General features: G+C 43.2%; 1 protein-coding gene across 1 annotated transcript; it reads left to right on the top strand.

Moving 5' to 3' along the window:
- The first annotated feature begins 405 nt into the window (after nt 1-405).
- Nucleotides 406-11,777, top strand: LOC136055029 (deleted in malignant brain tumors 1 protein-like). Its single transcript, XM_065746615.1, has 14 exons — nt 406-475; nt 2,107-2,205; nt 2,525-2,842; nt 3,585-3,614; nt 4,009-4,107; nt 4,707-4,781; nt 4,889-4,966; nt 5,479-5,538; nt 6,063-6,158; nt 6,401-6,481; nt 6,805-6,882; nt 7,224-7,334; nt 10,803-11,126; nt 11,728-11,777. The coding sequence occupies exons 1-14, from the start codon at nt 406-408 to the stop codon at nt 11,775-11,777; spliced, it is 1,569 nt and encodes a 522-aa protein (XP_065602687.1).
- The last annotated feature ends 528 nt before the right edge of the window (nt 11,778-12,305 follow it).

The following is a 12,305-nucleotide window of genomic DNA, read 5'->3' as shown; positions in this document are numbered from 1 at the left end:
TAATCTGTTTTGACACAGTCATACTCTGTAAGCACAATTATACATTGGAAACTGTCTTAACTGATGGTATGAAAAACCTTATCAAACAGCCTAATCTCCAAACGTGAATCATTGCTTCCTGGAAAAAAAAAAAAAGAGCATCCCATGCCAACGCACAGCTACCAGAGTGTCAGGGGAGTGTTTGGGAAGATCTCAGTAGACAATCCGGAACAATGGTGTGATCGGGATCTACTCATCCGGATGTCTGGATATACCCTGCAAAATGAAAATGCTTGGTAAATCATTTTTTTGGCATGGATCTGGATTTTCAGGGAGATCAAATTGCAAAGGACACACCTCTGATGGAGACCAGAACTCATTTAGTATAAATTCTCAATCTTCACTGGTTAAGAACAGATAACCACAATGAAAATGGACCTTCAAGTGAGTCTCACTTGGATGCTTCTGTTGAGTACTTCTCTCCTGTATGAACCAGGTACAGTGAGTACATTTTTTCATGCTTGTATGGAAATGTTACAGACAGAATTCACTACTAATACAGCCTGGCCTGCCAGAAAGTGGCAGCAGAGTCTTCTAACATATTGCTGGCAAGCTTTGTATGATGGAATTGTTGGTTCAATTTGCCTTCTTATTCAAATATTTGCCTTGTAATTCAAATATACAGATCAAATTCACAGGTTAGATTTTAAAGCTGAAGAATATTTTTTGTTGCTTCTCTTCTGTGAGGGGAATAGTTTGGAGGAGTCATTTTCCTTCTTCTTTCCACTAACATTCTTCTTCTAATACTCTAGTTTTGAATCTAAATTCTTCTACAATATACATTTAAAAATGTAGAGAAAGACATTAAAAGGATAAAAAAGCAGACAGACAGATGTGGGTGGAAATGTATTTTGCAGAGACTTGGGACTGCAGGAGTGCCATTGTCCTTCTATCTTCAGAAAAGTAACCCCAAACCTTTCTTGTAATCTCACCAGTTTGAATTAGATACTTTGATCTTTATTCATGGGCACCATGAGCAAAGGCTCATCAGTAAGAAGGAGAAATAATTTCACAGAACGTAGATTCAAGGGTTGGCTATATTGAATTATTTATAAAATTAGAGCAAAGGCAAGCCAGAGGTGAACTCAGTATCAAAGGGCACTAAACTGCCTTTCAGAAGGTGGTAAAACCCCAGCATTGTAATCTCTCATTAACGAGTTTGCTTTTGTGTTCAGTTTGACCAGACGTAGACTGGATTAACTTTGACTGGAAAAGTCACTTTGGCTTCTGTCTTGTAAACCCCCAAGTTTAGGATCACTGATATATTCACAGGAGTAAGAATGTCTGAAGAGCAAATGCTAGCTTGGGAGAAAAGAAAAAAAAAAGTCTCTAAAAGAATTTTAATTTCTCCTGAATGTTGTGGTTGATGCAGGTACAGCTCTCCAGAGACTGCTAATTTTGAAATAACTTCCTTGCTTCTTTATGACAATAAAAAGTGGAAGATCACTGCTTACTGTTCACAGTTTCTCTGCATAAGAGGAAGCGAAGGATTGCCTATGAGTTTACAGAGGTCTGTTATTCCCTAAACAGATCTAGACCAGAAGAGCTGCCCTACAGATACGTAATGACACAGTTTGGGTTAGTCAAACCTACATCCTTAAATCCTTGAAGCAAGTATATATTATATTCTGCAGTGCAGAGTTATGTGAAGTCTGGGCTCCACAAGATTTGAGCAAGCATTTTTACAGAGAGCAGTTTAAGCTAACATGTTGGGCTGTCAGCTGCACACATGAATGCTCCACTACTTCCTCTGTTTTTGTGGTAGCAATATGGCAAAGACAGGTAAGAAGCACATGTCTCCATCCATTGAAGGTTGTGTATGAGGGCTTGTGGTGTTGGGTCATTTTGCTCTTGTGCTGCCTTGAAAGAAGTTCCTCTACAGTCATCTTCCATTGAATTATGAGGGAATGAGCACGTCCTTCCAGGCACAGGGAGTATTGTTTTTGCTTTGAAAACAAATCACATACCAGCAAATACTCTATCGAACTCTGTGTCATCATAGAAAAACATAAAATTTATCCAGAACTGTGTTACATCAAAGCTAATACATCTACTTATCTTGTTCAGCAAATGGTTTCTGGTGGCAGACAACAGAGGGAAATGAAGGTTCAGCCTCACCATGGGCCAGATTCTCAGAATGGCTTAAGAAGACATTTAAGCCCAAAGGTAAGAGGGTGAGACATAGACCTGAGAGTGAGCACACTGGGCATACCTGTTGGGGTAGATGGGTCACCTCTGAGTGAGCTGGTTATCTCACCAGCACAGCCCATGGTGTCCCTTAATGATAGATAAGGCCTTAATGATAGATAAGGCCTTGTGTGCAGCAGAGCCAAGTGAACTAGGCTTTATCAACAGCGCTGATTTGGGCTCCACCACTTTGTGCACTGCAGGCAGATGGGGATGCAGCTTTAGATGTTAGAAGTTTACGTTTCCTGGAATAAACAAACTGATATGCTTACTTGTTCATTTCTGCTTTGGTTTTTAGAAGATACACCACAATTGCAACTGGCATCTGGTGGGGACAGATGTGCTGGAAGGGTTGAAGTTTACCACAACAGCGAGTGGGGGACAGTCTGTGATGATTCCTTTGATATGAACAGTGCCAATGTTGCATGCAGACAACTCAATTGTGGCCAAGCTGTTTCTACCCTGGGGTGGGCTTACTTTGGCCCTGGAAAAGGAAGCATCCTTCTGGATGATGTAGAGTGCACAGGAACTGAGTCTCACATTTGGGACTGTGTGCACTCCGGCTGGAACAAAAGTGACTGTGAACACAACGAGGATGTTGGTGTCATCTGCTCAGGTAAAAAAAAAAATTCTGTGCTGTTAAAAATTTATTTTGATTTTTCCCTTGACCACAAAAGCAAGAAACATCAGAGTGGGATTTGGAAATCAGGCAGGAGCTGCGCTGTGTGCATGCAGAGGCTTCTTGTGCTTGGGCTGAACCAAGTGAGCTAGGAATTCAAGCATGCCATGTGCAAAATACCAGAACTGGCAGCAGCAGGCACTGAGTACAAATACAGGGAAAAGAAGGTCATTTGAGACCTCTTCAGTCAGGATCTGATTCATAGAGTGGTTTGGGTTGGAAGGGACATTTAAGATCAAGTAGTTCCAACTCCCTGTTATAGCTGGGAACACCTCCCTCTAGGCCGAGCTGCTCACAGCCCCAGCCAGCCTGGTCTTGAATGCTTCCAGGGAGGGGGCATCCACAACCTCTCTGGGCATCCTGTTCCAGCATCTCACCACCTTCATAGTAAAGAATTTCTTCCAAATATCCAGTCTAAATCTACCCTCTTCCAGTTTAAAACCATTTCCCCTCATCCTATCGCTGATGCCAGAATCCCCAAGCTAAGCTAAGTTCACAGAAGATAGAAGCACATCCAGCAGGTCTGAACTACAACATGTCTGAACTGAAAAGAAATATTAATACTTCTGTCCTAGATGTTGCTGAAAGCAATGGTCACATAGCTTGAAGCCACCTATTTTGAAGCAATCTGAGTAAGGCCACAGTTGATGTCAATCTTTGCTTTGTTCTGTGTTCACAGATGCAGCACAGTCCACGATTGCACCAACAGGTAAGGCAGGGCTTTTGAGACCTGAGGCCATTAGCACTTCACAATATCCCTAAATGCTCAGAAACTAATTTTTAACTTGAAAATCATATGATCACAGCTCTTAGCCAGACAGTACTGTAGAAAAGTGCATGTTCCCAATTTTCCTCATTAATCGTTATTCATCTGTTCTAATGATCTGGATGTTAGGATTGCTTGTGGGAACTTTAATTGCTTTTCAGCTATTAATAATTAGAGAAAGCATAAGGCAAGTGTTAGCATTCCAGCTATAGGTTTCTGACTCCTGGTAATTTCACCACTGCTTCATAAAACCCGACATTTACATTATTTTACCAGTGCCTCAGTTCTGACAACCATTCTTATAGTTCTCCAATAGCATATTTCCTCTAACTTCCAGTATCCTCAGAGAAGCCCCAGACTACAATTTCATCAACTACGTTTGCCACAGACAGCACTGTAACAGCTACCACACGACTGGTGACTTCTGCAGATAAAGGCAAGGGAAAAACCCAAGCTGAAAAATGGCATCTGCAAAACAAAACTGAGCGACATGCAATCGGGATGCAGCAGGCGAGAGCACCTGGAATGCAGTAAAAGAGTTTCAGTACTTAACTCTGTGTGTGATCACCCTTGGAATAGCCTATGACCAACACCATCTTTTTTGTAAGGAAGTGCTTGTAAAGAAAACAGGCTTGGGATTGAGTCTACCTATGAAACAATTATCATGAGTGCATGTGTGTATGATGAGCTCTTCACAGCTGAGGCACTCTTAATGAGATATTTATTCGTTGTCAAATATTTTAATGATCTAGCCTAATCTTTCCCAGCCCCAAAGTTAGTGCAGAGAGAGAATTGATATCAGGTGTGCTTGTACCCTGCTGAGAGGTGAACCAGTTACACCAGTCTCCCAAGATCACTTCTAATTGTTACCACATTCATTCATAATTACCAAAAGCTAAAAGCCTGTGAACTGACTTCCCTTCCCATGAAGCCTGCAGTAGGACTGATTTCACTGATCCCTGAAATGTTTTTTTCTTTTGCATAGTGATGTTTCTGTCTAGTAATGTGTTTCCTCTCCCCTGACCATCTCTGCAGTTTCCTCCTCTGCCTCCAGCACCACAGCAATACAGACAACAGCTGCTCCAGAGACCCAGACCACCTTTGCAGAAGGTGAGGCACTCCTCTGCTGAAGATTTCAAGATTTCTGTTCACACATTCACATCTAACTGCTACCATTCTCTCTCCTCTTAATTTCCTCAACTTACTCCTGGCCCCAGAGCCATCTTCTACATCCACTGTTGTCACAGAGGAAAGGGCCACATCAGCTACTGAAATCCCAATCACATCTCATGAAGGTAAGAACAGCTGTTATGAAATTGCTCTCTAAGACAAATGCTGTTAATTGGATTTTTTTTGGTATGGATTAAGAAGATGAGTCCGCATGAATCTGTGGAATATTCACAGAGGACAACAGCAAATTGAGCATCTGTGTGAAGGAACAAGGTCCTCTGTAACATCTTCACCAAAAAAGGCAGCTGGGATGTACCAGCAATTTATCCGTGTAATGGTTAATGTCTCCGAGCTTGTAGCTGTACTATTATATGTAAACTTTTGTGAAGCAGAAGCGTCCAAATCGTGATTTGGTCTGTCCAAGATTCGTGATAGCTCCAGGATTATTAAGGAGCACAGTCAGGCAGCTGAGCTCAGCTCCCTCAGTCTGATCTCTGCCTCTCCAGTTGTTTAGCAGACTGATTACGCAGTTGTTTATCAAGCCTGAGATCTAAAGTGAGTCCCTAACTCCTCAAAACATATTTGCTTTTAACTGGTTTTTTATTTTCCATCCTGACAGTCTCTTCTGTTTGCTCAGGTTCCACCTCCACTACAGAGGGAGACTGGACAACAGAAATCCCCACCTTGCCACAGGAAGGTAAGGGGCACCTTCACAGTGCAGCGTGTTAGGAAAATGCAGTATTTATACACATGGTTATGAGTTTTGTTTGGTGGGTGGGAGGGTATTAATGGACATGACAAAAAATGTGACAAAACCACCATCTCTCAGCATAGCCAATACAAATGAAATAAATCAAATTTGCTTGGTACCAACCTGCTGGCTTTCTGGGAGCATAGATGGACTGCCAGCAGCACCGTGCTGGGAAGATAGTACAGATCACTGTCACTGCCAAGTTACACCACTCACGGCTAGCTTTGCTTCTCACACTCCTTTTGCTTTTCTCATCATCATGAGACAAGCCTGAAACTTTCCTGATGCTTGTAACGCACAGACATGAAGACTCATTTCTGAGCAATGACAGTGGATGAGGATGGCAGTGAATATGTGGATTCCCATCTCCACAAAGCTTGAAGCCAATTCTGTGCATCAAGAACTGTGTTCAGACATTCTGCCTTATTTGAACGCTGTCTTGTTTCCTCATTTCTTGCTTCTTGTCACAGTCTCTGAATACTCAACAGAATCAACATTGTCACCCATCCCACTTGCAGAAGACAGTGTGACCTCAGTTGCAGAAATCACTTCCACAGCTCCTGAAGGTGAAAACAGGTTCTATGCAATAAAATATAATAAGAATAGTATTTGTTTATGTGTAAATTAGATACATAAACTAAATCATATCAGCAAAAATCAGCTCCAGTGTCTGATTCATGCTTCACTCAAGAAATGCATCTCCTCCACTCTTTAGCAGTCCCTTTGGCACCCCTGTATTCCTCCTTCACATCCAGTTCAGGTGATATTATCTAGTAATGTGTTTCTTCTCCCCTGACCATCTCTGCAGCTTCCTCCTCTGCCTCCAGCCCCAGCACTGCTGCGACACAGACAGCAGCTGCTCCAGGGACCCAGACCACCTTTGCAGAAGGTGAGGCACTCCTCTGCTGAAGCAGCCCCCAAACACAAGAATCATATCCCTCACTGCCTGTAACAGTGCCCACTGCATCTTTACAAATGACTGCTGCATCTCCAGCAGTAGAAGGAGGCAGCCACAGATAACACCTGGATCTAATGCCATTAAATGTTAAATTAAGGCTCTTTTCAGCAAGAACAGAGGGCTATGCATTGACTCACTTCTTTACAAAACCCATAGGCATTAACTTGCATTAAGATTTCTGTTCACATATTCACATCTAACTTCTACTATTCTCTCTACTTCTCTTAATTTCCTCAACTTACTCCTGGCCCCAGAGCCAACTTCTGCATCCACTGTTGTCACAGAGGAAAGGGCCACATCAGCTACTGAAATCCCAATCACATCTCATGAAGGTAAGAGCAGCTGTTATACAATTGCTCTCTAAGACAAATGCTGTTAGTTGAGGGGTTTGGGCTGGATTAAGATGTGCCCACGTGAATCTGTGGAATATTCAGAGCAGACAACAGCAAATTGAGCATCTGTGTGAAGGAACAAGGCCCTCTTCACCCAAAAAAGGCAGTTGGGATGTACCAGCAATATATCCATGTAATGATTAACATCTCTAATCTTGTAGTTCTAAATACTGCACATACATTCTGATGAGCTATGACTGTAACAAAAAAAAAATAGCTTTCTTTCCTATTCACATTTGGAAATTGTTTTTCATTGTTCTTGCTGTTTTCCTTCCTCAAAGCTTCAAATAGTAACTCTGGCACAGAAATGGATTACCTGATCCCATCCTCTGCAGTCACAGTGACCAGTGAGCCCGTAACAACCCCAGCAACACCCTCCACACTGAGCGAAGGTAAGGAACCATCAGATATAAGCTGTGTGCGTTGCACTGCACAGGAGCAAAGTCATCTCTGCCCTGCATCTCCACATTAGGCCCCTCCTGGGGCTCAGGAAATCCCTGGGATGCAAAAGAATGCAGGTAGGTGACAATCCTGTGCAAACCAGGAATGATTCTCCCACCCATATTCTCCTTCTGAGCAGCTTTTAGTGGTCTCTGTTGGGGATGGGAATGTAACGTACGCAGGGCATTGGCCTAACTCATCTAAAGTGCTGATCACACTGCAACGTGTGTGCCTATGTCCCACCTGTTCCTCATTCTCTTTGTTGGGGCAACTCTTCTTCTGGTCCTTGTTTTGTAAGAAACTTTGCAGTTTTTAATGAACGAGTGGATTCAATGAATCTATGAAATGATTTCTTAAGCTTTATAAATCTCAGCAGCATAGTTTCACCAGACAGGGACATTTTGCATTGGCCACCAGCCAAGATAACTCGTGGCCATCCAACCAGGTCACCATCCTCTTTAGAGTCATCTTCTGGCTATTGAAAGACTTCCCACATTTCTTTGAACCATTCCTCAGAGCTCACGATTTTCAAACCTACTGCGTTTCTTGAGTCATCCATCCCAGCTCTCCTCATTATGTCTATCTTTATTAAACATGCAATCATCAGCCAAGCAGCTGAGGCCTCTTTAGTGCTGAGAAGAATAATCAGCTCCTATGTATTGCTCTGAGAGCAAGACCAAAGCTGGACTGGCTCACTGCAGTGCTAATGTTACTGCCTTCCAGCTTTTCCACGGTCCTGTGCCAGCTGAAAGGATGATTTTGCCTTGGTGCCTTGGTTTTCTCTTTCCAGTGAGCATTCCATTGCACCTGTCTTTGTAGGAGTTCAACTTGCTGATTTTTATTCTTTTCATTCTGAATTCTCATTTTGTCCTCCAGGGAGCGCGCAGGTCTTGCGTTTCCTTCTGTCACTCTATCCGTCCTGTTCCAAAGTGTCGGTGGTAATGGCTGAGGATTTCATTACAGTGCAGTAGTGGTGTCTGGTTATCTAACACCCACGCCATCTGTTAGGTCAAGATGCTGCAGAATGTCATAAACAATTACCAAGGCAACTGATATTTCTTTGTAACCTTTTCTAAATCCACTTGTCTTCATCAGCCTTATCTGTGTTGTCAGAAGTTCGGATCTGTGACTCAAAACCAATGGCAGTGGTTGTAGGAAAGGTGGTACGTATTTGCTTACTGCTCCACCCATTAGCCTGATTTTGAGCAGTGTGTTCATATTCGGGTTCCAGGATCTACCCACCCTAGTTTCTGCAAATGTTAAATGTCTTAGAAATTAGCAGACAAATGTTCAGCATGGCAAAGGACAAATTAAAATCAGTCTTTCTCTCCCTTTGTACTGCCACACATTTCATTTTCAAGAGATAGAAATGAAAACTTTCCCACTTTAAAGAGTATCTAACAGAGCTTTGATCAGATTTTGCTGCCTGCCTTACTTATTCAGTCTGGGACCTATTCCAACTGAATGAAACGAAGCGAGCACTTCTTAGCACACACCAGTGAAACTGAGAAATCCCTCGGGATTTACTTTTATTTCCTTGGCTTTCAGAAGCTTGAACGTGAATTTCTTCTTAAATGACCGATCTGTTGAGCGCTGTGCTATGGAACCTGATACACAGTGTATTTATGGTTTCCTAAGAATACCCTCACAGCTCTGCAACCGAGCACTTGTAACTATTAAGTGCTTTGCTTATGCCTATTCACCCATGTATCTGAGCCGACAATTTCATCTGATTTAGGCATACTGTGTGCAGCAGGGAAGCTGGTCAATGGTTAAAGTGGAAAAAAAAGGCTCCACTGTAGCTGTAACTAATCATCTCATTATTATGACTATGCCAACTATGTAAAAATTGTTCTCCGGGTTAAAGGCTCAGGAAAACTGAGCACTTACAAATTCTGTTGATTATTTTTTACATTCAGCTAAGCACAAAGCACTGGCTTTGAAAAGATATAAATATCAATTGTTCTTATTCTTTTGCTGAAAGAAGAAAGTTGCTTCTCATCTGTCTGCAGGCACATTCACAAGATTAATGATTCTTGGGACTGTCACTTAATCCGTTCTGTTATTTAATCAGAAATATGATGTTCGTATTTCTGACTAATGAAATACTTCATTTGCTTAGTAAATTTAATTTGGAGGTTGCCTCCCTCTCAGTACTGATATTTTTAATACCAGCTGAATCACGACAAATTTATTCCCACCTGCAATCTAACTCAGTATTTGGATCTGGATACTTAATTTTTAATCTTCCTCTTTCTCCCACCTAGATTTAGACAGCTAATGATATCTAGTTCTTAAACTTTTTATTTAACACCTTTCATCACTGCTGATGACTCTCTGCCTGTTTAATTTGTTATCTTTCTACTCAGTTATTTTTTTTCTCTCTGATACCTTATTTGGTGCTCTCACAGAAGTTCAGACCTTGATCTTGGAAAGCGAGCCAAGCACGTTGCTACTGACATTTCTTTACAGCCAACTTTTGCAGAAGGAAATGATAAGCACAGTACTCAGATGGAAGGAGCTTTGATCATGGTCAGCAAAAAGGAATTAAGGGCAAAGAGAGTCCTCAGGAACATGGTACTCATTCTGAATGGATGTACATTAGTTGGTTACAAATGACTGCCAGGTGACAGCAAAATGTCCCAAAATGAAAACCTTGTAATCACAGACCTACCAAGGAGTAGGACAGGTGTGTATGCTTGGTGCAGTTTATGATGGCAACAAACTCAGAAGGACTCAATTATGTTGTCGGCAGAGTCTCTGATTTCTTTCTCTGAAAGAAAAATACACTCCAGACCCATAAAACTAATTTGGAACTTCAGATCTCTGAAAGCCTTTCCCTCTGAAAGTGAGATAAATGTGTGGATTATTCCATAAGTACCCAGCTCTCAGAAATGAGCCTGATCTGTAGAAATAGCTCTGCTACTATTCTGGGGAAATGATGCTGTGCCAACCATCTGTTATGCCAGAGTGAAAAGAAGACCAATCAGGTATTACTTAAAGAAGAAGAAGAAAAAACCCATGTATTCCTTAGATTGCAAGGTATCCCAGGAAAAGGTTGGCTCTGAGTATTTGTGTTCATCCCTTGGACAGCACTATGATATTGATGAGAAAGATGGTAAGGAAATGGTAGAAACCCTGTAGGGATGAGGGTCGTTTACCCCAGAATCAGCACATCATGGAGGAGGACTATGTCCGTGCCCGCTGGGTACTGCGTGAATGATAAACCATTGGAAAGATGGTTTCAAGACGTTACAACAACAATCCCAAAACAGCACGTAAATTCAGGGCAGGATGCTTTATCGTACCCAAGTATGCAGCAGGCTACCTGTCCCTGTCATCCCAGTGATGCCCTGTGGCCTGCAGACAGGCACTGCCTTGGGTCAGTAACATCAACGTTTGGTGTTCTTCCTCCCCAGCAGCCGTCCCAGCCCTGTCCCTGCGGCTCGCAGACGGTGAGAGCAGGTGCTCAGGCCGAGTGGAGCTCTACTACAACGGCAGCTGGGGAACAGTCTGCGATGATGCCTGGGATCTGGGGGCTGCCAAGGTGGTGTGCCAGCAGCTGGGCTGCGGGGAGCCGATGCTGGCTGTGCCTGAAGCCCAGTTTGGCCAGGGCTCCGGGAACATCCTGCTGGATGACGTGCAGTGTGCGGGGGACGAGGACAGCTTGTGGCACTGCTCTCACAGAGGGATAGGTGTGCATAACTGTCAGCCGAAGGAAGATGCCGGCGTCATTTGTGAAGGTAGGTGAGCACGTTTCGGTGCTGATGTCCCATGAGTTGTGAATTACGACTATTTGTAACGCTCTATTCTTGTGTTTAAGAGGAAATCATCTGGAGTAACTTCCTTAAGGATTCTTGCAAATCAGTTCCCTGTTTTCCAACAAATCTGTTATCTGACTGGAACGTGGGAACCTGGGGAGATAGCACTTGGAAGAAGCAGAGAGAATAAAGAGGAAGAAAAGATTAAAGAATTTAGTGTAAAATCACTCCAAAAGAACTGCTTGCCAACATGCACTATTCATTTCCTGGCAAGAAGTTTACCATACGTCTGTTGGACTTCCCAAGAGAGATGCTAGGACACTGCCTATTTAACACTGTTGGAGCAGGCTGCCTTGGCAGTCCTACCCCATCTCCCTCTGGCAGAGCTGGAGCTCAGGTTGTGCAACTGTCTGATTTCTGTCCATGCTGAGACAAAGCAGAAATGTGACAGTTTCAAATATATTTCTCCTGCTATCTTGTGCTCCCCTTCCCCTCACCCTGCAGTGCCAGAGAATCCAAAATGACCAAGGTGACAGCTAACAGGCTGAAATGGGCCTTCTCCTCTTTGTGTTCATTCTCCCAGGGGTGAACGGGTTCCCCTGGGTCACTACTGCCTCCATTTACCTAACATAGGAACTGAAGAATGTCATTAAACACCCTCTCTAGCAAGACCAGAAGTTCACTTTCCTGTTTTCTTTTCCAGAGCCAGTTACTCCCATGGTCCCAGCGGAGCCTGTCCCAGCTGGTGAGTTCTCCCTAAGCAGATCTTGCAAAGTTTTCACATCTATTTTACACAGCAGCTTGGCATTTCCTCTTTGGCAAATGCATCTGCCCATTGCTGAGGCTGCCAAGCGACCATGTATCTCCTTCTGCTTTTCCAAGAGCTGTCCCTGAGGTTGGTGAATGGAGACAACGAGTGCTCAGGGCGTCTTGAAGTCTTCCACAATGGCAGCTGGGGAACTGTCTGCGATGACGACTGGAACATAAACAGTGCTAGGGTTGTGTGCAGGGAGCTGAGCTGCGGAGATGCCATCTCAGCCAAAAACGATGCCTTTTTTGGGGAAGGCATGGGAAATATCCTCTTGGACGATGTGAAATGCACAGGGGATGAGTCCTTCCTGGTGCAGTGCTCTCACAGGGAGCTGGGAATGCATGACTGTT

This window comes from Cyrtonyx montezumae, unplaced genomic scaffold (assembly GCF_038088225.1).
Source record: "Cyrtonyx montezumae isolate F1298 unplaced genomic scaffold, pur_monq_1.0 scaffold_4, whole genome shotgun sequence".
Taxonomy (NCBI): Eukaryota; Metazoa; Chordata; class Aves; order Galliformes; family Odontophoridae; genus Cyrtonyx; species Cyrtonyx montezumae.
This window is presented reverse-complemented; position numbering and strand designations above follow the sequence as displayed.

What these genes read in the sequence shown, in the direction of transcription:
- LOC136055029 (XM_065746615.1), top strand. Translation starts at nt 406, where the DNA reads ATGAAAATGGACCTTCAAGTGAGTCTCACTTGGATGCTTCTGTTGAGT. An exon ending in GTCCACGATTGCACCAACAG is followed by an intron (nt 3,615 to 4,008) that starts GTAAGGCAGGGC and finishes TCTAACTTCCAG; the next exon opens with TATCCTCAGAGAAGCCCCAG. An exon ending in CCCCACCTTGCCACAGGAAG is followed by an intron (nt 5,539 to 6,062) that starts GTAAGGGGCACC and finishes TTCTTGTCACAG; the next exon opens with TCTCTGAATACTCAACAGAA.